Source organism: Odontesthes bonariensis, chromosome 15, assembly GCF_027942865.1.
Source record: "Odontesthes bonariensis isolate fOdoBon6 chromosome 15, fOdoBon6.hap1, whole genome shotgun sequence".
Classification (NCBI taxonomy): Eukaryota; Metazoa; Chordata; class Actinopteri; order Atheriniformes; family Atherinopsidae; genus Odontesthes; species Odontesthes bonariensis.
Genome location: NC_134520.1, coordinates 24,790,654 through 24,815,519, shown reverse-complemented (window position 1 = coordinate 24,815,519; position 24,866 = coordinate 24,790,654). Strand labels below are relative to the sequence as shown.

Genomic DNA, 24,866 nt, shown 5'->3' with positions numbered 1-24,866 from the left:
CCAAAAATATAATATATACAGGAAAGCTAAAACAGTATGGTACTAGAAATGTAAATGGCAACAAAGAATGGCAACAAAAAAGTGGAATGTGACCAAAATGTGAGTCAAAACGGGCAAAAAAAAGTAAATGTGACGACTACAAAGAGATGCAACCTGACCAATATGCGACAAAATAACAGGTGCATGATGATCAGACACACAAAAATCACACTAAAATAAGACCCAAAATCAATTAAGACAATAATGTAAACTGCAAGATACACAATCGGAGATGCAAAACAGCCACAAACTGCACTTGCATGGTTTTGTGGTTGTTTTTCATCTCTTCCTGTAGACATTAGTCCTCAATGGGACATTTTTACACCTATTTGTGACTAGAAGTATTGTAATGACCCGTTTTCCCAAAAACTATACTTAATTCAACATAAACCACTCAATCCTGATATTGGGATTCCTTCATGGAAGATGAATTAAACACATTCAAATTGCCTTCAAATACTTCAAATGCCATCAGTCCGCTGCAGTGCCTCCAACTAAACAACATGTAAATTCAAGACCAAAGGCAAATACACTCGAGACGACTGTATCCTTAAAACATTTATTTTGTAATAATTTGTCCTTTTTTCTTTTTGCATAAGTGCAAAAAATGCACCCAAAACAGCCACCTGAGGGAAGTCTACATCTTTAAATAAAAAAACAAGCAAAGTGTACATTAATAGTACAAAATTCTCTTTTTAAAAAATTGCACAGTTTGTGTATAATATATATATTCATAATCTCCATTTTAAACAAACTTCAAAGGCTCAGTAAGTAAACAAAAAATTCACCAAAATAAAAACATTTTTCCCTAGAATTTAAAGCTGAGGAAACTTGAGACCCTGTTTTCATTTGTGTCCACCATAAATATACATATTCAAATGCAAGTCTCTTTACATATAGTCTCTGTGCTAGTGTTTGACCAGACAATCAATATTATTGCAAAGTAGTTTAGTTCTACTATAAAACATGGTTTGGGGTGGGAGGTGGGGGGGAATAAAAGCTTCTTTCTGCTGAATGATCCTTAAGTTATGCAAAGAAAAAAAATGTGGATTTCTTTACACCCCTTTTAAATTTACTGGAATCCCTGCTTTCACATAAGTTTCCCATTTCACAAACTGTGCGCTTTCAACATTTCTAAAGAACAAACCAGAATTCCAGTTTTGCTTCTAAGCAAGAAAACACATTTCCCTGACTTCTTTTTTTTTTGTTTGTTTGTTTGTTTCTGAACTTTACACAATTGCCCCTCCCTGGGGTGGTGGTCAGCGTCGATATGGGTGGAAGCCCTGTACGTTGTGATTCTGCCCTCTGCCAAACGCGCTAGCGGTGGGTTGGGGGGCGGCGGGCTGTGCTGTCGGGGCTCCGTACGAGGCGGTCGGCTGGCTGGGGTCAGCGAAGCTGTGGCCAAAGGCCGTCAGGTCCTGACCGTACCCTGTGGAGGACAGGTGGGTAGAAGCAGGAAAGAGGATAAAGTTACTGTTTAAACTAAGAGCCTTACTCCTGTAAGACTTGTAGTCATAAAAATGTAGTTTTTATGTTTGGGGAAAAATCCACCCGATACTGTCAAGTCTCAGAGAACATTATTTATTGTCATTATAATGTTGACATTCCAGATTATATCACTCAACATCCGGCCTAAAAGTATATATAAAAAACATCATTCTCTTCAGCCTGCAGCTGATGTTGAAAGATTCCCTCAAGTAGATTAAACAGGTTGGTGGGTCCCAACTCCAAAGTGTTGGAGCACTGTATAGGATATAAATATAGACAGAATGCAATGATTTGGCAATTGGAAATCTCATGAACTAATATTCTTTTAAAAACAGAAAGCTATAACGTGTATTGAAAATGTGTATTAACACATCTTGAATTAGCAGCACTTGGCAGCAACACCTCTCAAAATAGCTGGGACAGGCTGGGTTTACCACTGTGCAGTAGGCCCTCTTCTTTTAACAACATCTGTAAACATCTGGGAACTGAGGAGACCAGCTGCTGGACCTTTGGGAGAGGAATGTTGCCCCCATTCTTGTCCTATATAGGATTCTGGTTGCTCACCAGTCCAGGATTTTTTTTTTGTCATAGTTTGATTTTCGTGATGCGACAAATGTTTTTAATTGGTTAAAGGGTCTGAACTGCAAAGCACCCGGATTCGTACTACGAAGGCCCTCCCTGAAAACGATCTCATCTGGACGGCAGTTCGTGTTGCTCGATGAGAAACATTATTCTGAATTTGCTCCGTAATTGTTAGACTTTTTTTTTTCAAATTGCTGAACCTCTGCTCATCTTTACCCCTTAGAGACTTTGCTTCTCCAAGGTGCTTTTATTTTACCCAATCATGTTATTGACCTATCGCCAAGTAACCCGAGTTGAAAGTTGTTCCTCTCGCTCTTTTTTTAGTACCACTCCCTCTTACGTCCTTATTGTTAACGCCATCATTCATAAAATAGTAAAATGTCCAACATTCAACATTTGATGGTTTCTATATTTTATTATGAATAAAATGTTGGTTTATGAGACTTGCAAGTGACTGCATTTTGTTTTAATTTACATTTTACATAGTTTTCAAACTTTTCTTTGTCATTTAGACAATGTTTTTACTTAAAGGGGCTCTGAAATGTGTTTTCAATACAGCGGAAACATTTAAATTTTAATCACTTGCGAAGCAATAAAAATAAAAAAAACATCTAAAAAGTACAGAAATACAAGGCTTCATGGTGGATCTTTCCCCAAAGTTAAAATATTCTAATCCCTTTGATGAGTACTTACATTTCTATATATATAAAAAAAGAAACTGTTGAAACGTATAGACGCACATTGTGTTTATCATGCCTATCTATACACTGGATGGCACCATCTCCCTGCAAACACAGGAGGGAGAAACAGTGACAGCAGCCAGGGAAGGAAACTAATCTGCCTGGAGGACAATTCAGAGCACTGTCCAAGCCAAAGAGCTTTTATATTGAAAAGATGGGTTTGTTCCAGATTTGCTGACCAGATCTTTGCAGACTCTTGCTGGTGAGGAGTTACTTTCCTGCCCTGGTAACATCCAGTTAACACATGTTAAGATAGTTAAGATATCAATATGGCTCCAATCAGAACTATTTTAGAGACAGTGGTAGTAAACAACTGGAGTGGAAAGACAAGAGAGAATGAAAATTGAGAAAACTGGATAGTACAACACATTTTATTATAAAACATCTGAGGAACAGGGAGCAGTCCCAACAGGGACCATCGGACAGATAAATGAGTTTAATTGAAATTTACTGGTATTGTGGCCTCCTTTAAATCTTCTTTCCTTTCTCACCCCTTTAGCTATAATGCAGAGACAGTACATGGGGGGGAAAAAACAACGGGTGAATGAACTGCTGATGCACTGAGATAACTGAACCATGAACAAATTTTCTGACAATTAGATCATCCTTTCACAAATAAGCAAAGCAATGCAGACAGTGAACAAAAAAACAGGAGGACATGTTAGTCTTGATATAGTAAAGCCACAGCCGCTGAGGGACCTGACATGCCTCAAGCCAACTTTGCCAATTTTAATGTCTTTAAAGTCCACCTTGCTGTGGCACAAACAGTAGCTGGGTTTTACCATACAAGCAAACAAACTGTAATTTGTATGTACATGCAAAATGTACATGCAAAATACTAAACATAAAGCAAAGGAAAAGACGCAAAAAAATTAGGTTGCAGCTCTAGAAAAGTACTGAACAAATGCTTCTTTTGTGGTTGGAGAGGACGGTGCTGGCACCTACCTGCACTATATCCTCCCTGCTCATCCTGACCATAACTGTGAGGACGCGTTGGTCCGTAGGCAGAGGGGTCCTGAGGGTAGTTACCCAAGCCTATCAGGGAGATGAGGAGACCAGGTTGACTGAACCCAGATACTGCTGGCCAACTACTTTATATTAGTCCCCCCGCTTACTGAGCTAACAGAGCTCTACATTCTACTCATCTACTGGGTCTGCTCTACACTTGGTGAGGCGTTACTTTTCAGCTATGCCTGCAAGTCAAAAACAAATGTGAATGTGAGCTACCTGCAAGCATTCTGGACTTTTTTTTATTCCTCAGAAATCAGGCCAGCCTGGTCTCGTGGAATTTTGTGAAATGTGCATTGCAAGCTAATATGCAAGTGGCGTTTCCAGTCATGTAAGATTTTTTAAGAGAAGGTAGCAACCTGGTGCAGGAATTACAAAGCTTTGGTTTCAACCCTGATCATTTTCCAAAGAATTCCTTACATTTCTCAGCCGGTTTCGTATCCCCAATCTGCCACCAAAAACGTTTTAAAACTCAGAGGGGCATTCTGCCACACAAGCTCAGTTCTCTTAGCAGAACAGATCAAAATATGTGCTCAGATAATTTAACGTTGTTGAGAAGCATTTGAGGGCTTTTTGTAAATGTGACTGTTGCAAAAAAGGCAACATCACTGATGAGCGACTGATGTCAAGCAATAACCTCTCCATCTATCTAACAGATTAAACCCCTAAAACCCCCATCTCTGGTTATCAAAATTACATATTTACAAGATTGTTGAGGTTTTTTAGACAATAATCTCTTCATGCTTTAGACCGTCTTAAATAAAAAGAAGAAAAAGCTAAACTTCTGACTCCATTGTTGCCCGACTGTAGCTGCTCACTCAACTCAGTTCTTCTGCTTGGACTATATTGCAAATGGAAAACAATATGCCCCTAATGTTATTTAACTGTGTTGCATATTGCCAGCTCTGATAGCTCCAAACAGATTAAATGGATTGGCATCTAAAACCTGGCTGTCGAATCTGCATTTCAGCGTAGATGCTCTGCAGTTTCAGAGCAGAAAGTCTGTCTGTATTTCACTCGTATCAAGAGTTTGTAGAAAACAGTAAGTCTCATATGGACATGTTACTGAATTACTGACAAGTTAGCTTTCAGTGAAGCTTCAAAGTTCACAGTGTACTACACTAAAAGTAAAACCAGTTCTTCCTGTATTACTCATTAAAAATACTGTGCATGTAATTCAAATACAAAACCACTTGCTTAATCCTGACACAAATTAAAATTCACAACACCGTTCTCCTTATAACCCAAACTAAAGCTTAATTAGTACCAAAGTTACTTAATATGTCTACACACATTCATTTTCTAATTTTATACACATAATGTAATATTGAGCTTCCACTGCCGTAAAGTACCTGCCATTTTTTTTTTTTTTTGCATCACATTTCACAAAACCACTACGAGGCCACGTTGTTTCTATCAATTGACAACTGGACCTGGAGCCTGAAGAGGCAGCACGCAGCAGAAAGCAGAAAGCTGGATGGATGCTCGGCACAAGCAGGAAAACACTGAACAACATGAGCACCTGCCATAACCGACAGCAATCACATGTCTGCTTCAAATGCACATTCAGCAGTTTGAAGCAGCTGAAAGCCAAGTCAGAATAAAAAATACCAGCGGCCAGAAAACTGAAGCTTCACAATGAACATTTGTTGTTTGACTTCCTGCTAATGTGACTGGTTAGATGGATGTTCAATTAAAATGAACAGTACTGTTTTTTCAGTGGGTGTCAGTTTGTCTTTACAGTGTCTGTCTCCCATTTCCTTTCAGATGTGAAAGCATCCAGCCTCGATTGGTGCCCTCTGAGCAGGTCAGTGAAGCCGCTCCATAATTGTCTAAAAATACAAAATTCATAGTCCTGATTTTCTGTTAAACATATACTTAAAAGTCTCAGTTTCGAGTCTGTGAATTCTGTCAACAATTTATCAGCTCAGCTGAGCTCCTGGGGGAATAATTATCCTGGCCCAATCCCAAAGGTAATGTAATGTTAGACTAAGAGCCCTGTTCAAAGACCACAAAGACATCAAGAGAGTCAGACGTGCAGACACATTACAGTAACTTTTCTTTCAGATTTCAAGAGCATATTATTGTCATGCTGGTGCTCTTGAATGGCGGACGTGCTAAAACCAGGAAAAGAAGCCAGCAAAATCACCAACAGGGGGCAAGAATAGCAGGAAGTGTAGAGGGGATTAATCAAAGGGTAGGAGGATCTGGACAAAATCAAACGTCTCGTACAGTAAGTCAGGACAAGATCACACTCTTTTCAAAGTAAAACAAAAATGCAAATAAACAAACAAAAACAAAAAAACATTGCAAGGCAGGATGATCTAATTAAAAACCTATGCAGACCTACCCATCCTAAAATTCATTCCGCAGCTCAGATGGAGTAACTTGAGAGAAATGACTGCTGAGGACTTCTGGATGTGGCAAAACTTCAGCAGCATCTTCATGGCAGAGTCAGAGAGGTTCATGTATGCAAGAAGCATGTATGGATATGTAGCTGTTCAAGCTAAATGGTACCAAGAGCAAGCTCCTGCTTGTGTATGGGTTGTAGTCATGAATGAGTTGTAGTTGCACCCAATAAAATATCCAGGGAGATGGGTGGGACCGAGGAGTGATTAAAACTCAAATGGGACAGTAAACAGGCAGCATTCTTATATATGCACAATGCTCGTCTTACCATACTGGCTATACGGGAAGTCAGGCTGCCCAGTAGGAGCTTTGCTCAAGTCCTGAGTAGGTGTGGTGGCTGGGGCGAACCCCAGCGGTGCAGTTCCTGGAGTGGTGGGTGGAGGAGGAACTTGTGGAGCATACTGGTCTGCTTGTGGTGTGCCAAAACTGTAACCTGTTGGAGAGAATTTAGATCATTTATAAGACTTTTCCCTAATGAGCAATTAATCCAATCTGATCCAATATTTATCCCTTTGTTCAGTTGACGTGAACAAAGACCTGAAAAAGAAGAGCCTTGGTCAGTTGAGGACTCCAGGCCTCATTACCACCTTACAAAAAACTCCCACACTAGTCACGGCGTTGCACAATTTATCAAAATTTCATCGTTATCGCAATATCAGCATGTGCAATATATCAATATCTCCAAACAATATCACATAATCACTATCGGACAGAGATCTTGACTCGAAATAGGACGAGTGGAGGTGTATTAGTCAGGTCTGCAATACATTTAGAGGAAATTCTGTTTTTGTGCACATTCTACTCACTCATCAGCATGAACAGGTGCAGAAATGGAACGCATATGATTAGCGCCATATATTGCAGTATCTGTTCATATATAATCCAAGTCATGTCATAATCAAAGTATTCGACAAAAAAAAAAAACGCACATCGCACGCTTTCCTAATATTGTGCAGCCCTTGTATTAAATTGAAAGAAATCAAATGGTTTATGCAACCATCCTTTCACATATGCAGCAATTTCTTTAGCAGCAGCTGGTGGTAGTGATTTATTACTACCACAAGGTGGCGGTAATGAATAGAGCTGTTAGCTGAGCATGTTATTATAGCCAGGTACAACGTTATCTGGCACTGCGAGTTAAGATGCTAATGAAGCTCAATAAGAAAAAGGTGCTAAGCTAAAGACCACAACTGTCAAACGTCAAACACAAAAAAGAATGTTGTTCAGTAGAAACCTTTCCAGGAAGAGCCAGTGTGCTATAAAAGTTACTAAGATTATGTACCATCATTTGACAGCGAAGCTGTTGTTTTTGTTTTTGTTTTACCAGATGTATGAAACAGTTTGTGACGAGTATGACAGCGTTAGACACGTTTTGCACAACATCAATTATGCCACTGCATCCCTCATGAATGTGACAAAAACAACAAAAAAAGCAGTAAATGTGCATGTGTATATGTTGCAGAGGTGGGGGTGTTGAGTTGAAAAATCCAGTAAAGTGCACATCTTTTATAGATACTGGCAGCCAGATAGACTGTGACTACTCTGCCAAAACACACAGGATTATTAGGGGTTTCTTTGTGTTTTATCCATGATTTTAAGAATAATAGCTCCATTAATTCAGGAAGAGTCTCCACTGATTGAAGAGAAAAATCTTTTCTGGTTCTTTCAGTAAAGTTTCACTACAGGAATGATGAAATCACAAAGCTATAAAAGTCGATAGTTTAATATACTAGCTTTGTAAAACATAACTCAACTATTTTTTTCCTTCAGATGAACTGGAGAGAAACAAACTGGGGAATCACAAGGAAAAACAATCATGGAATCAGCTTGTAATTTTGACTTCTAAAACAAATAGCTGCATGAGTCTAAATGAGTCTTAATTCAAAGGGAGTGCCTGCAGTGCCCTTGAACTGTTAGAATAGAATAGAAAAATACTTTATTCATCGCCCAATGGGAGAAATTCAAATTAGTCAAATTGTTGCAATTGACTGGCAGTAAAAAAAAAAAAAAAGTTAATTAAACTCAGGATGTGGCAAAAGATGTTGCTTGTTCCAAGTCAGCTGTGACTACAATATGGAGCAGGTACAAACAAAACGGGAAGGTTGTAAAAGAGAAACGCACAGGTCAAGCAAGGAAGATATCAAAGGGTGATGAAAGAAAAATCAAAGCAATAAGCCTTGAATGCAGAAAAGAAATAAAAACAAATGGGCAGAAACTGAGGGAAATTGGATCCATCACTTACACCTAAAGAGAGGAAAACAAGGTTACTGTGTGCTAAAGAGACGCAGTCATGGACTGTGGATGATTGGATGAAGATGATGATTCAGTGATGAATTTGCATTTGACAAGGAGATGATGATGGGACTTTAGTTTGGTGCAGGTCCAGTGAAATGTATAAAAAAGAACGCCTGAAAACTACCACAATCATTGATGATATGGGACTGTCGGGTAAGGACCAGGGGTGACAGCAATCCTTAACTCTACAATAAATGACCAGGTGGACAGTGAAAGTTTGGACAATTTTCTCATTCCATCACTCAAAAGGAGGTTTGTTGATGCTGAGGTCATTTTTTAAGGCGTTAATGCATCCTGCGGGGCTATGAGGTAATGTGGCTGTTAGCGCTTTCACCTCACGGTAAGAAGCGCCCCGGTTCACCTGTAAGCAGGGGCCCTTCTGTGTGGAGTTTGCATATCCTCCCTTTGCATGTGTGAGTTTTCCCCGGGTACCCAGGTTAATGATTTCAGACCCCCCCCCCCCCTCATGCTTGAGTGATTCCATAATCTTACTTCATCTGGCAAACATTTTTAAGGTGTATTTAGCAAAGCCAGAATGTTCAACTAATTATAAACAAAAAGCTGAACGTCCTTCAAGTGTGGTGATTCCATCATTTCTGCCAGGGGTTGTTAATTCTGGGTGTCTGCAAGTCATGCTGTCCATCTATGATAAGACGCAGGTTCCTCCCTTTGCCGTAGTAACAGCAGACCTTAAAGACCACACCAATTTAACACATTCACACAACAGTTTTACTAAAATCATGAATTACGGCCTTGAAGAGCAATGAAAAACTACAACGTTGTTTGGTCAATTTCATACAACTGTAACAATATAATTCCCCTTTAGGGATTAATAAAGTACATTTCATTCATTTATTTTCATTCATTCATTTTTTTTAGGATTTAAAATTTCATCAGGGGGTAAAAGAAGGTTTTGGCACTCGAGAGGAAAACACTTTTTGCAAAGAAAGACAAGTGACGCGGAGAACACGAGTCGAAGTGAAACCGTGTAATCGGACGTGCAGTCCGTGAGTGAGCTGGTATGACTGACCAAACTGAGGTGCTGTGGTGTAGCCCTGCTGAGCGTATCCCTGAGGTGCAGCGAAGCTGCCCGCCGGGGTTGTGACCAGGAATGCGTTGAATGGTGATGGAGGCTGCGTGGGGGTTCCCCGACCTGCTGTCAGCGGAGGTCCATACCCACCTGTCCAAACACAGAGCAGACTTACTCACATTTCTGTGGAGATATGTAGGCCTCCACCCCCCCTTTACCTTTTAGAAATGATTGGCTTTAATTAAGCTCACACACACACAATAACACTCCTTTTGAACCGTTTACCAAAACAGAGTTAATGAATGAAAAACTGGACTGACCAAATCAAACTGAATTGCATCAGTTTATCAGTGTCTGGTTGAACAGCTGACTGACGGACAACATCTATCACTGGTTTAAAAACTTAAGTTGCAGAATACTATCTGAAAGAGAAGTATTTTCAGGGGCCGACACCACAGCGAGTGCTGCAGGTTGACCTGGAGGTGGTGATATGAAATCGAGCCTGACCAATAGCTGAGGGAGTCCGGAATCCATTCAAGGCTGCCATCTGTCTCAAGCAGCAAATTATCAGCAGCCTCAGCCATTATGAATCAGTGATAACATGTACCGTTAACTGTCGTCAGGCTATTGGCTGCGCTGTGTTCAACCCCATTTCTGTCACACAAGCATTTCAAGATAAGCACATGACTACATGGCAATGTCACATTTATCTCCAATCTCACAGTTACACAACATACAAGAAACTCTGCAGTGTTGCGGAGTGAAGGACTCACACCTACCTATGGGCTGACCAGTAGCAGACACCCACACTCCTTCAGGAAGAGAAAAAGACCGTTTAGATCATTTAGACGGGATATAGCAGAGAGAGAGATATATATATATATATATATATATATATATATATACACACACGAAAACTGTTCAGGTAATGCGGTTAATATTCAAACTGACAAAGCTAGCACGGATACACACGCAAAATGTTAATGTTTTGGCAGAAGATTTAACACATTTAAACGGTTACTTCAAGGTTGTCCTGTGAACAGCGAGCTTCTCTCGCTCTGCTCTGGGACTTGTTCCCACTCACCCTGTGGCCCGTAAGTCTGTTGCCAGCCCTGGGCCGGCTGTGCCGTCCAACCATTAGCTGCACTCAAGATGCCCCTGGGGGCCCACTGGCCAGGCCCAAGCTGGCCAGGAACTTTGCTGTCACGAGGTTCAGCCTTCTTTACTTCCACCTGGACAAAGGACAAGAAGGGTCCATTTGGCAACACCAGTAAAGGGTCAATGAAGTCCCTCACCTAGACAGGCCTGTCCTATAACTGATACTTAATCTCAACATTTTGGGCCACTTTTAAATCTTTACGTTTATTTGATTAATGTGGGGCATCTATGTTAATTAAAATTACTGTGTATACACAAGAGCTGAACAGCTATGCGTCTCAGGTACTCGGTTATGAGTAGGAATTTCAGTGCCAAAGGCACATCGACAAAAGCATCGTCTCTAGAATTGAACCTCTTAAAATGTGCCTGAGAAACATAGATTATTTTCTCTTTGTTACAAATTTCCCTAAATATAATAAATACATCTAATGTAAGGTCAAGACTTACCTTTCTCCAGCTAACGCTTAAGAAGGATCTCATTTTTTACTTAATTTGGAATAAATTTCAGAGGGGGAATGGATGAAAAATTTGTATCTCAGGTCTAAAAGACTAAAAGTAAACATGCACATAATACAAATGAACAGTCATTGTTTTTTTTTTATTCAGAATAAAACTGAATCTTCATACTGTGTCACACATGAGAAAATCCATGTTCAAATAAGATCAAGTGACTGAGACGTCAGAGCTGGACGACAGTAATGGCCATAAAAGAATGTTACTTACATTTGGGTTTTATTTACAGCAATTTATCAATTTAATAACTGAGCTTTGAATGAAAGACGAGTTTCTTGTATTACCAAAATGTTCCTGTTAGCAACTAGGCAAGGCGACCAACAGATAACCAGAGCAAAGAAAACAGGTTGAGACTAAGGGGAGCCAACAGAAATAGACTGAAGGGTTGAGTTATTGGGGTCACCTTGCAGGAGAAAAACGAATCACAAATTCCTCCCTGCTTTAAGGTGTTACCACCTTCCCCAGCTTTCCCCTCTTCCTTCTCTGTCGACCTAATTACATGCACATGTTTCCAGCAGTGGCCTCGCCGCCGCCAGCAGCTACCTGAGCGCTTTCTCCCGTGGGCATCGCAGCAACGAGTGATGGATACCATGACTTCGTATGGTCCCAAACAGCAGAATTGGGATTTGTTCCGCAGTTTGATGTGCTCCAATTTCTAATTTTGTAACTCATATCTCCCAGTCTCCCTCAAGTCCCGGTGTAAGGTAATGTCAAGTCAAGAACAATGGATTAAGTCAAGTCTTGATTCCTGCCTTAAACGAGGGCAAAGTCAAGAGGAGCAGGTACAACTGGAGAGTATACAGGTAGTGCAGAATCATTTACCAAGAAAATGAGATTAAGTTCATCTTTGTAGTGTAATAATCACCTGACTGTAAAGCTGTTGCTATTCTACATCTTTGAATAATGGAGGAAAAAAATTCAATTAATATAAGTTCTAGAGAGCTTTAAAAAGTCCTCCTGAGCTTCCGTTCTGGACAAAAAAAAAAAAAAAAATTTGCCAGGAAAAAACAAATTGATTCATGGTCTGTTAAGCATAAACAAAAGAGAGTCAAAGTGCTTACAAAAAGCAGCAGCTACCTCCACTGGGGTCTTTGCTTAAAGTTTCAGAGGTGACACTCTTTTTTTTTTTTTTTCCATTTCCTGAAATGTCTCTAATGTCCACTCTAAACCAACACCGCCCAAAAAAAAAATATTTGATTTACTTAAAAGAAATGCTTCAGAGAAAAAGTTCAAAATTCAGCAGGAGTTACTGTCAAAGTATGCAAGTATGTCACAGTGACCTTGAAGAATTTGCAGCCATGTAAAGATTGAGGACAGAAGCAGTTTACATGTGAAGGCGAGATATGACCGAGTGGGTGAACTTACAGTGCACAGTGAAAATGAGTACACCCCTGTTGAAAAGTAACATTTTGAACAATATTTTAATACTCACACAAGTTATTCCCAAAACGTGCATAGAGTAAGTTTAATACAACATCTGTTCAGCTTACAACAGAAAAGAAAGGTCAATAATATAACTTAAATGACATATTTGTCCATTTTTGTGAAATTATGCTGGTGCAAAAGTGAGTACACCCCTATGTTAAATTCCCTGAGAATGGGCCGTGTTGGCCCGAAATGTCATGAAATGAAAAGGCATTAAAAGGGAGGTCATCGTTGTGCGTTTCATCCTTGCCTTACATTGAAATTTTACATTTTGAGTCTGCACCAGGCTAAAAGAGACGTGTGTGAGATTTGACTGAAATCCTATGGAGAGTATCATGATCTGCTTCAGTAGTCACAGTACATGTTGACAAGCATGTTTCTTTTGGTGAAATTCAGCTTCCTACTGTTGATGGCATCCATACAGCCCCAAACCATGTCACTCCCACTACTATGCTTGACTTTAAGCATGGGGCACTTTTCTTTGTACAAATCACTTTTTACCACCACACAGGCTTGACACCATCGAAAGCAAATTTGTTTATCATTGTCTCATCAGAGACAAACAAACTAAGGATATGGATTGCTGGAACCATGTCCTGTGATCTGATGACACCAAGATGAACAAATTTGCTTTCGATGGTGTCAAGCCTGTGTGGTGGTAAAAAGTGATTTGTACAAAGAAAAGTGCCCCATGCTTAAAGTCAAGCATAGTAGTGGGAGTGACATGGTTTGGGGCTGTATGGATGCCATCAACAGTAGGAAGCTGAGTTTCACCAAAAGAAACATGCTTGTCAACATGTACTGTGACTACTGAAGCAGATCATGATACTCTCCATAGGATTTCAGTCAAATCTCACACACGTCTCTTTTAGCCTGGTGCAGACTCAAAATGTAAAATTTCAATGTAAGGCAAGGATGAAACGCACAACGATGACCTCCCTTTTAATGCCTTTTCATTTCATGACATTTCGGGCCAACACGGCCCATTCTCAGGGAGTTTAACATAGGGGTGTACTCACTTTTGCACCAGCATAATTTCACAAAAATGGACAAATATGTCATTTAAGTTATATTATTGACCTTTCTTTTCTGTTGTAAGCTGAACAGATGTTGTATTAAACTTACTCTATGCACGTTTTGGGAATAACTTGTGTGTGTATTAAAATATTGTTCAAAATGTTACTTTTCAACAGGGGTGTACTCATTTTCACTGTGCACTGTATACCTGACTTTCATCAATTTCTCCTACCAACAGCTTATCACCGACTACATAGAGCGAAGGAATGAGGCCGTCTCTTCTAAGATCTCTGCATTTCTGCTAAATGCGTACTGAACATTTTGGAGGAAAAAGGGAGTTTGCTAATGGTTTAGAGCTGTAAAAGTGACTTAAAAACCCAAGTGTGAGAACGAGTCTTTGTCAGAGATGTGCCAATTTAGACTTCTCATTTTCTTTTGGTTGCTTTTAAACAGCTGAGGCTCCAGGTGGGTGGTGTTTGCCATGATAGTGCAACGCAAAGTGTGCCAGAAGGTGAAGAAAAGTGCTCAAATATAACACGACTGGAAATGTATTGTTTTTGCCGGGATAGGCAGCTTACCTGACCCTATCTGAATTTACTTAGTGCCGCAAACCCCATCCATCTGGTAGACTCAGTAAGATAAACAAACACTGGAAACGACATGCAAATATCATCGTGCGACTCAAGTTTCAGAGTTTCATTTGTTGTTTAGAGAGCTGGCAGACACAGTATGGAGATTCTTCAACTCAGGTCACTGAACTGAGCTTTTCAAAAAGTAATAAAAGATAAAAAAAAATAAAGAAAAATAACATGTTGACATGTAAGTGACCTGCCAACAAAACATCAGAAACAAAAACAAAACTAAAAAAAAAAAGACAGAAAAAAAGTCAAACAGAACCGATTGGACCAATCCTTTAGGTGATCTTTATGATTTTTCATTTTACTGTTACCTTTTTAATTACAATTAATTGTTCGTGTTTTTACCCCATTGAAAGCGTGACGATGTGAACTTTACTTTTTCTTTTTGTTCACCTCACACACCCTAAAGGAGTGGTCAGTTTAAACAAAGCCTTGGGCGACAACTGAATCTGCAACAGGAAGATGAGTGCGTTAAGAGACAATTAATGCTTAAGAATGACCGGTGTATACAAGCCAATACCCCGATTCTATTAGGGTTTTACAGGCTAAATTTGCACTGATGATGATGCTCCTGCACACACTAATTGTAAACTTGCCTCAGGTAATAAAAACAGCACCATAATGTAACTGTCACTCCATCGCCCAAGCCTCTGTTTGATCTTAAGGGTAAAATAAAACTACAACTACACACTTTTTTGCCCATGATGTCGTGAAAATGCATGTTGACAGCCTGGTCCACTGATTGTTCGGCCTCGAAAGTAATAAATCCAAAACCTAGCCAACGACCAAGAGTGAATCAAGGTAGCAGGGGGGTTGTGACAACACAAGATGAAGAACAGTATTGGGCTTCAGCAGAGTGAGGATCCGTCAAGACTGAGCAAGAGGCTCCTGGGGTTCGGATGATGTCGCAGACTTGCAGAACAACTCAAATCCAAGACTAATGCCTGGGGGGGTGAAGGAAACTTTTCTCTTTACTGTGCAGAGAAATATTTGGTGAAGTTAACAATTATGGACTGCTTAACTGCTATACATGAAAGATGACAGGTGTAGCATTTGATTTAACATGAAATGTCACACACAAAAAGGTCAGTTAAGTAAATTTTCCACCGTCTGACACGACTGAACAATTGAGTGATAAATGTCAATTGAAGCAATATTACATTTTGTCACTTCATGCTGTTTCATCCAAACCCCACCTTGATCTGTCCCTTGGTATATTGCTGTGGAGCACACACTCGCAGCAGCCATTGTTAATGCATCACAAAAATATGGAGAAACACAAACTGTAGAATGCCTAAAGCTTTCTCCGAGCTTTCCCAAAATTCAGTATTTTACTTTGAGTCAGCCAGGATAAGCCTATAAATGGACAATTAAAATATAGAATATTGCTCACAGAGGTAGCATAAAGATATAGGCCATAACGGGTTTCCCAGAACGACAAGTTGCTAATTTTGCTCGAGAGTTTTCAAGGAGAATATACAAAGTGCATCAAAGAGTGCAGTTCAAAGTATAACTTCATGGCCAAGTTAACTGCTCAGTAAACTACTTCATTTCACAATCTAAAACGACTCTTCAGAGCGTTATACGCTGCTGCGCGCTGCAGTGATCCACTTTCAATTTGATTATCTTTCGACTGTGGCAGAACTGGGTTGAGTGCACATCTCTACTTGGGGACCTAACCTGAATCCAATTAAATGTCCTACGAGACAACTGAGATTTCAGAGACCTCTAGTACCATGCCAAGCATCCCCACGCCTCATGCTCTACCGCTATTAATAACATCTGTCAATGACCCGTCCCTAACCTAAATTCTAAACCAAGTCGGCACCATTAACAAGTTTGACATATCGAGTGTAATAACACACTGTTGAATGCCTCATACGTTTAATACTATGATTTAAAGATGCAATGACCTTCTGGAAGGTCAATGAGTCGATCAAAATGTCAAACCTTGTGCAAACTTTACAACGGATTCATGGAAATGATGACATTTTTTAAATTTTTTATTAATGTTTTTGCGCAAAACCAACATTTAAGTAAATATCTAAAGCCATTCGTTGTAAGCGTTTTTTCTCCTTATGATTACTTTAAAAGAGGATCGGATCGCATTGTTCTTATGAGGAATTTTCTTAAAACAATTTACATGACGGAAGTCAATATCGTTAATATTAAATAAGACAAAAAAAACATACTATATCAAACGCATCTACCCAAATAACCTGGTGTTGACCCATCAATAAACCCTCTCTGTCTCTAATTACTGATAAGAGATCATCTTTCAGCCCTGATGCACCTTATCTACACCCCGTATAAAGAGAGCAAAGGAATTGGGTGCTTTAGCATTTGGCCTGTACCTTTGTGCTACCTGTCAATGCACAGTAACCTAAAGGAGAAAAGACAAATCTTAAGAGACACCGTTAATCACAGTCAAACCATTCACAGGGAGAAGGGGGACAGAAGAAAGAAAAATAGAAAGGGCTTACTTACAAAAATACTTAAATTTCTACATATGGGAAAACACATACTATACCATTTAAGATACATGTATCAGTTACTTCTAAATCAAGGTAAAGAAAACTTATTCCAATGTTGAACACATAACGGCTAAAGTTAAAGAAAAGGTTTACACTATCAAAGATTATGTAATGATTATTACTAGTGCAGAACATCATGTCAAATTCCAATGACAAACTATTCATGGTTTCTCCCAACAGAGAAGGAATGGGCTTATGAAGGAGGTACCGTAATGTGTGTTGAGGGTCAGTGGCAATGTGGGACAAAAGTTGATGAAACTGGTCTATCTCAGTGCTGCAGAGGCTGACACAAGCACTACAGATGGCCTGGGTCTGATCCCCAGGGAGGCCCATCGTGGCTAAAAGTGGCGAGACATGTCAGAGACTTGTACTACATTCATGGCTTGAAAGAACAAACACCCAAGTCTGCCATATTGCAGTCTGGAAATAGGTTAGAGAAACTTCTTCCAAACCTTAAAAGAAGGCCATTGTTCTTGTGATAACAATACTACATTCACCTTCTTCATCTTGAGCTGCAACCAGCCTCTGAAGGACAAACTCCCCCTTTAGGTACTCAAACTGTTCTCAATATGCCAGCTGCATGGTGTGATTAAGTAGTGTATTTTTTGGAGCACCTATTTTACCTCAACCTGCCTCCTTCTCAGTTCATGGTTTCTTTTGAGTCCCAGGAAACATTTTTAATAAACTGCTGATGAACCGCATAAACGTATTATGAGTTGTTTAAATGGAGTTATCCATTAGGAGAGAAACAAATGTGAGACTTACAAGAGCTTATCTTGTGCTTCGTTATTGATACTGTGGACATGTATTTGCATCCTCTTTTAACCCCTGATAGTCGGCATCAGTTTGATGGATGCATTTTATATTAGGGCTGGGACTTTAGCGCGTTAATTTCGATTAATTAACTACACACATATTAGCGCGTTAAAAAAAATAACGCATTTTAATCGCACACTATAATTTTTTTATTTTTTATTTTTATTTTTTATTTTTTTAAATACAGACGGATGGAAGCGTCGACAAGAGCGTGGTTGTGTGAAGATTATGCAACAAGGAATTCGCGTATCACCGCAGCGTATCAAGCCTCAAATATCACCTCAACGCTAAACATGTAGCAGCTAGCGTGGAAGCTAACGGGGCCCAACGCAGCTTAACATCCAAGATTCTATATACTGTGTTTTCATGCATGCTACATTCAGATTTCAAATAGGGATATGTTCTGTGTTTGTTGAAATATTGTTGAAAATGTTAATTTTCTAAAGGATAAAATAAATGCGATTAAAATGCGATTAATTTCGATTAATTAATTTCAAAGCCGATTAAAAATTTTAATCGAGTCACAGCCCTAATTTTATATGATTGTCTAACATTAAAAATATCACATTATATGAGTTAGAATAATAAAGAATACATGAAGCATGCTAATAATGTAAGGAGCTAATAATGTAAATCAAACCATTAATATCACCATGAGTGTTTGGGTGGATCTGCCCTATAAAAGTAAAGACTATGAAACTATGAAAAGTGTGTTTATTCCTCCCATTCTGGACTGAACTGAAGAAATCCCTCCATCTGTGACTCTGGAGTGATGGGTTAAATGTGCCAAGTCCAACTCCAACTTTATCTGACTTTCTCAGCCCCCAGATCTTTTGTTGTTTGTTGTGAAAATAAATCATCTCTCTGCACTGCGGTCATCTTCAGAAATTCAGAACACGGCAGACGGAGGGCGAAACGTGTATTGAAGGGGCCGTATAAAGCAATGATGTGGCTCTCTGGCCGTGAAAGACCAAACCGGTTCTGCACTAGAACCAACTTAGAACCGGCAGTATACACCAGCACTGGAACCATTTTGATTAAAAAGAGGTTTCAGACTGCCGAGGACTCAAAAATCAGCTTAAGATAAACAAGGACTGTGGATTTAGTCTTTCATCCCTTATACATAAGCACATGAGAAAGGGATCTTTTAACGCCAAACGGAGCAAAGAAGCATAATCACAAAATGCAAAAGCCCTCGAAATACGCCCACGAGCACCCAACTATTGTTCAGAGCCACATTTTGATATGAACCTACCCTTTAATATGTTAGCTGACTAATGGCTTACTTTATGTGCCTATGTGTGGCTTCATGCTCAGAAGTACTCCAAATCCAGCACATTTATCTGGAGAAGTGAACTGGTAAAAAGGCCTCCTGAAAAGTGAACGACTGTTTTTTTTTTATATTTCCACAACGATAAACCCCCGTCACCTCCAGACCGGAGAGTTTTTTACATGCTTGACTAAAGACTTTTAATACAACCAACGTATTACTCTGTATAAAATAACTTCCACGCATCCAAACACGTATGTTGTCCATCAAGGTCATAACAGAGATTGCACTTTTGGTAACACATTCATAATATTCAGAGAGCATCATGTAACACATAAAGATACATGCTTTGAAAATAAGTCTGTTGTTCAATGATTTTAAAACATTTCGTCAACGTTCTGCCTCAGTTCCTCTTTAGATATTTAACGTACTTGAGAAAGTACTGTTTTCATTACCATTTCTATTACAGTAATGAAAACCTGAGAAATTTAATCATTAATCTTCTAATTATAATAAACTGTAGTGATGCGGTGTGGGTTTAATCTAATCTGCTTCTATTGCTTCTTGTTCTATTGTGTGTATTTACCATACACCAAATGCCTGTTACAGGCTGGAGTGTTTTAATTTAATTAAATTGAACTCAATGGGCTTTTTTTTTCTCTTTGGGCCAGAATAGTTTGTCATGAGATTTAAGGTGGTAAGAAATGGAAGGGGAGAGAAAAAACGGGATCAGCTTTTACCTCGGGGCCTCTGCTTCTCCGCATCATAGATCATTACCACCTCTGTGACCTTGAATGGGACAAAGGGAAACGGGCTCCATTTAGTAAACCAGACAGCGTCCCTTCTTACTTCAATTTAACATTCTGTCACATTTTTAACAATTTCACCTTCCCCATCCCAGGAAACCCTTCATGTACACTGTAGTTTTGACCCCATTCAAAGCAACCTTCATTCAAGCAGTCTTACATGACGACATGAACCGGCTTCAGGCACTTGGCAATACTTACCACTCCGAATCTATTGAAATAGTCCCTGAGTTCAGGCTCGCCGCAGTTATGGGGAATTCCACCTACAAAAATCTTCTTTGATTTATTGCTATCAGCTTTGTTGCCCTTCTGTAAAAACAAAAGAAGAAGAAGAAGAAGTTTAAGAAAACAAAACAAAACAAAAAAAACAGGGAGTGTATGGATTTCAGTGTGCGTTAAAAGGATTGCTCTTGGAGATGGCCAGTCAGCCATCATCTATTCAGACAGTGCAGAAGAAATTAGGTTCTCCTCCTGCCCCGGGGTATAATTCTTAACATGTCATGTCAATGCAAACACTAGTCTCCACAGATCAGGGAACACGGCTTCTTCCACTTACTCTAAACCACTGAGCCATTCACCGCTGGTGTGCACTGCGCTGAAGCCGTAAAGACCAGAGGCTGCTTACAACAAAAGTGATTTTCACAATTATATCTCCTGTTTTATAAGTAAAACATTTGGTACCAGCGATTTGACTTAAAGCCTGTGAGACGAGTGCCAGCAGCAGAGAAGAAGCGCTTCATTTATGAATGCTTACGAAACAGAGTTTGCTTTAAGCAAAACGTGGGACTTGTAAAACTCTTTTATTGACAGCAAAGACGCAATAACTAAAGCCTCTGCTGCCCAAAGGGACAAAATTACTATCATAGATGTGCAGCTTGATAACATTGCTGATTGACCCACAAATTACCCACGTTGGAGAAGAGATTTCTCTCAAAAAACACACTGCTCAGAGCAATTTTATGCACCACACAATGCAAGACATTTCCAAACCTTCTAGTGTTTTCTGCTCTAACTCAAGAAGGACCATCGAAGGAGCAACACATTTCAGATAAGACAGGGAGTTAAAAACAGCAATGCAAACACGCTGCAATTTCAACATTTAGGCGTGTGACCTGGCGTGATGACGTCTTTTTAAGATGTTTTTGTTACATGTGGGAAGCGTGGCCTATTATGTCTCATTTTGCTGCTACTGCTGCGGTCCTTTGGTCACAAACAGATGTCAGTAGAAGCATCAAATGTAATCTGATGTGCATTATGATCACAAACAATTACTCTTAAAGATGAAAACATAAACATCTGATTGCCCAACCTCAGGAGAGGAGGGGATGCAGAAACTGTTGAACTGAGCCTTATTCTTGCAAAAACACCTGAGATAGCCACCCCAGTAGAAATCAGATTTCTCTTACCCAGCCCTCCTTGGTTCGAGACTTTTCAGGCTGCATTCCTCTGGGAGTGCATGGCTTCGGGTCAATCTGACAGCAGACGGAGAAAAAACGTTTCACATTATACTCAATTAAAGGCACCTTCAAACGTTCTTGACTGAATCCGGGACAGCGTATCCGTTTGCGTCACTCAATAAACCAGCATATAGCATACGTACTGGTGACAATTTACATGTGGCCAATACACGATACGACCTTCTCCGCATCCGTTTACTCAATAAAAACATTGACAATATGTCATTAAAGGAAAGCAGATTGCGTGAGTAATCTGTGAGAAGAGTTTGAACAAGTGAGACTTGTTGGGTAAATGAATGTCAAGTCTCTAAAATGCATCATCTGAACAACCGGCTTCAAACATGTGCAATTCAAAGAAAACCTGTCCTTTCCCTCGAAGAACTTAACTGCTGTCGATGATGAAATCCAATATGAAGTTTTAAACGCTGCTCTCACAAAGCGCAGACAGATTGCTCAAACAGATTTGACTTTGATTTAAAATACTCACATTTCTCCCGTCGAGATTGTGCGGCTTTGTCTCCAGCACTGTCCGTACACAATTGGGGTCTTTGAATTTAACAAAGCCGAAGCCTCGCGACTGATTTGTAGTTTTGTCCTTCATGATGACACAATCTACTACTTCCCCATACTGTGAGAAGTAGTTTCTCAGGGTTTCTAGAGAAAAGAAAGACGTGTAATCGTGGTCCTTTACTGAATCAAGCAAAGAAACATACAACAATGCTGGAAACATGAACTTATAACTAAAGAGTTTGTCTCCTGAACAATACACAACAAATTTGGTCATGATTTATACATCTCGTGCTTTTTTTAGGATTTAAAAAAAAAAAATCCAACACCGAACGCTGAAAATCCTCCAGTGACCTTGATTCTATGTTTTCTACAGCACACTGTAACTTACTGTAAGTCGTACATAGAAACTCACAAAGATCAAACAAAGAACCATCATCTTGCAGAGCGCCAAAACATACACCCAACAACTGTAAGTCCTGTACACACCCAAAGCTCAAGCACGAGCAAGTTTGAACAAATGTGAAGTCGCTTTGGAGAGTTACCGTAATTGGTTTTCTTACTGCTGAGAAGCCCTGGGGCATCAGCCTTCAGCACTGAAACAAGCACCGGGTTACGCAGAACTGCAGCTCAGATCTCAGATCTCAGATAACCGCGCCGTTAACACAGACAAGCACGTGAGCAAAGTTACCCACAATGGCAAACAAGACCACGAGCAAGTAAAGCGCTTTAAGCAACCAGATATAGACCCATTAATGTGAATTCAAACACCAGAGTCTGCAAGAATAATTACAATGTAAAAAAAAAAGATAATAATAATAATAACAACATCTTTAACACGGAGAAACACTGGATGTGCACAGATGGTCCTAAACACCAACCAGAAGACAAAATATTTGAGAAAATATTAACGACTCCAAAGAGACACCTGATTTAAGCAGCAACAAAGCAGGGTTTCCTGCTTTTGACATTTCCATTATCCATATGAGACCAAGCGCATTAACCAACTCTGAGACTTCTAATATCAAAACTGGAGAGTACTCATCACATTTATGCTGTCAACTGACATGAGTAAATATCTTCTGAAGGTACATTCACATGGACATAATGTAACAAAAATGCCCCAGTCATAAGGTCTGGTTTTGTTTGCACAATACGAATATGACCACAAAAAAAAAAAAACACGCTCTTGTTGAATCAGTATGACAGAGTTTGCCTGTACGGTTCAATCTACTTGAAACCTGACAATCTGTAGGATTCCTTCAAACTAAATTGGCACTTTTTCCAAGCTATAAACCTAAAGTCTATTTTTTTAAAAAAGAAGAAAAACAACATCTATGTAATGTTAACTGACCAAGTCATCCAGACAAATAACACTTATTTCCAAAAAGTGTATAAGCGTTAATAAGCAGTGGGACTTACCTTGTGTTGTACTCCAGTCCAATCCACCCACGAAAAGTTTCCTGAAACAAGAGGTTATCAGAGTCAGAGGAAATGATGAATTGAACCATCTGAATAAAGTCACAGAGAGGCATTAATAAGAAACTGTTCATAGGTCTTTCAAGACTTAAACACTTGGTGGACAGGTTGAGGCACGGTTTAACAGCCTAAAACACAGATACACAACTCGAAGAAAGCCTGCCTCATAAGCTGGAGCAGCAGCGGGGGATACACACACGCAGCCATAGTTTCAATCAGTGCTCAATGTGACTCATGTTGTGGTCCGGTCCTTTAGCCCTCCATCTAATGGCTCCGACAATAAAGGTCTTTATATGAACGTCCTGCCACGTAAGTTACTTCGGTACAGGACCGCTGCGTTCAGCGAGCTAACGCAAACCGATTCCAGGAGCTACGACAGTCACCGCTCACCCGCCTCCACCACTGAAACCCCGAGCAGAATGAAGCTGAAGCGGGGGAAGAGCGGCGGCTCGGCTCCCCGCATGCGGACCAGTGAACTCGGATGCTGGTTGCATCACTGGAAGTTCAGGGGCAGTTTCAACTATAAAACTAGCAAGCGAGTTTATAAATATTTGATCGGGATCGCCACTAAAAAATGTGTAGCGTTTGTGTAAAAGCCGAAAGCTTGGTGCAGACGAGGATGCTCCATCCTCCAGCAGTGCCCGCTAAATGTCCTAGCAGCGGCGAAGTCGAGGAGACTTTCGCTTTGCTGGCAAGCGTTAGCAAAACTAGCTCAGCCGCTTTTAGCTAAATGGAAACAACACAGAAAATAAGTGACTAAACTTGCCCCTATTTGCTTGACAACCAAAGCGGCATCACTACAGACAAGCTCATCCTATTTCCCCAGAACCAACAACACCAACAGCATAGCTCCTTCGAGGATTAGTTTCACTTTTTAGCCGTCTTTCCTCGGGCTAGCGATCTCGCTAAGTTACTAGAGCTAGCTTAGCTCGCTAGCTATCGTTAGCTGTCAAATGACAGCTTATCAGCACAGCGCGCTAACTACAAGTTGCAATGCAGCGTAGCCCACAGCTTTCCGTGAAAACAATGGAAGAATTTGTTCAATGGATCTTACCCCACTTCATCTCCGACTAAGTTATTGTTCATTTCTGAGGCGGTAGCGGGGGACTATGGGAGCTATCACCGGCTTCTTACTTCAGTGCTGCCCCTCTCAGACTGAGAGCGGAGGAAGGTCACTCCGCTTTTTGGTTCAAACTGTTCTGCGCAATGACGACGCTGCAGGGGGCAGCGGCCATTAAAGGAACATTACACCGAAACAGCCCACACTCGCCCTCCGTTATTTCCATCATCTCCAGAGTGGGTTGTAACTGATTTTATGTGATCTCGATTACATAATCGAATTGCTCAAAATAACTAACGATACATAACCCATTACAATCAGAAAAACATAACGACATTATAGGTAGTGATTGTATTTTAAATTTTTTTGACATGATGCATTTTTTTTTAGGTTAGTAGGTTGTTTCGGGTCATTTCACAAATTTAAATGCTCAAAATGTTCTCTTAGATTTCAAAGAAAATGTCACATGTTTGGTTGTTTACGGGGAATGAACACAGTTTTAGATTTTTAATGTATTTGCTGTTTTATCAATTTTCAGTTACACTGAAAATGGAAGATGACCATTTTGAGATAGTATTCCTCCTCTTACATATAT

At 39.9% G+C, this 24,866-nt stretch overlaps 1 protein-coding gene across 4 annotated transcripts; it reads right to left on the bottom strand.

The window, feature by feature from the left end:
• Window positions 1-584: 584 nt before the first annotated feature.
• On the bottom strand, window positions 585-24,388 carry dazap1 (DAZ associated protein 1). Of its 4 annotated transcripts, none has more exons than XM_075485652.1 (13): window positions 24,266-24,388; window positions 23,155-23,195; window positions 21,713-21,879; window positions 21,175-21,240; window positions 19,970-20,077; window positions 19,703-19,751; window positions 15,034-15,116; window positions 10,676-10,823; window positions 10,371-10,403; window positions 9,592-9,741; window positions 6,535-6,699; window positions 3,795-3,884; window positions 585-1,468 (listed from the first exon to the last, which is right to left on the bottom strand). In XM_075485652.1, exons 1-13 carry the CDS (start codon window positions 24,295-24,297, stop codon window positions 1,299-1,301), a joined length of 1,302 nt encoding a protein of 433 aa, XP_075341767.1. In that variant the 5' UTR covers window positions 24,298-24,388; the 3' UTR covers window positions 585-1,298. The 4 variants fall into 4 exon arrangements, 3 of the variants coding, with proteins under 3 accessions (XP_075341767.1, XP_075341765.1, XP_075341766.1); XR_012772946.1 differs by lacking the exon at window positions 3,795-3,884 and adding an exon at window positions 2,803-2,894 and having other exon boundaries at window positions 1,381-1,468; XM_075485650.1 differs by lacking the exon at window positions 3,795-3,884.
• Between the last annotated feature and the right edge of the window lie 478 nt (window positions 24,389-24,866).

Bases quoted from the DNA above. Each gene is read 5' to 3' on its own strand.
- dazap1 (XM_075485652.1), bottom strand. From the start codon at position 24,297: ATGAACAATAACTTAGTCGGAGATGAAGTGGG. The intron at 23,196-24,265 runs GTAAGATCCATT...CTCTTGTTTCAG, and splicing joins TTAGTCGGAGATGAAGTGGG to GAAACTTTTCGTGGGTGGAT. The intron at 19,752-19,969 runs GTAAGTATTGCC...GTCCCATTCAAG, and splicing joins ATTTCAATAGATTCGGAGTG to GTCACAGAGGTGGTAATGAT.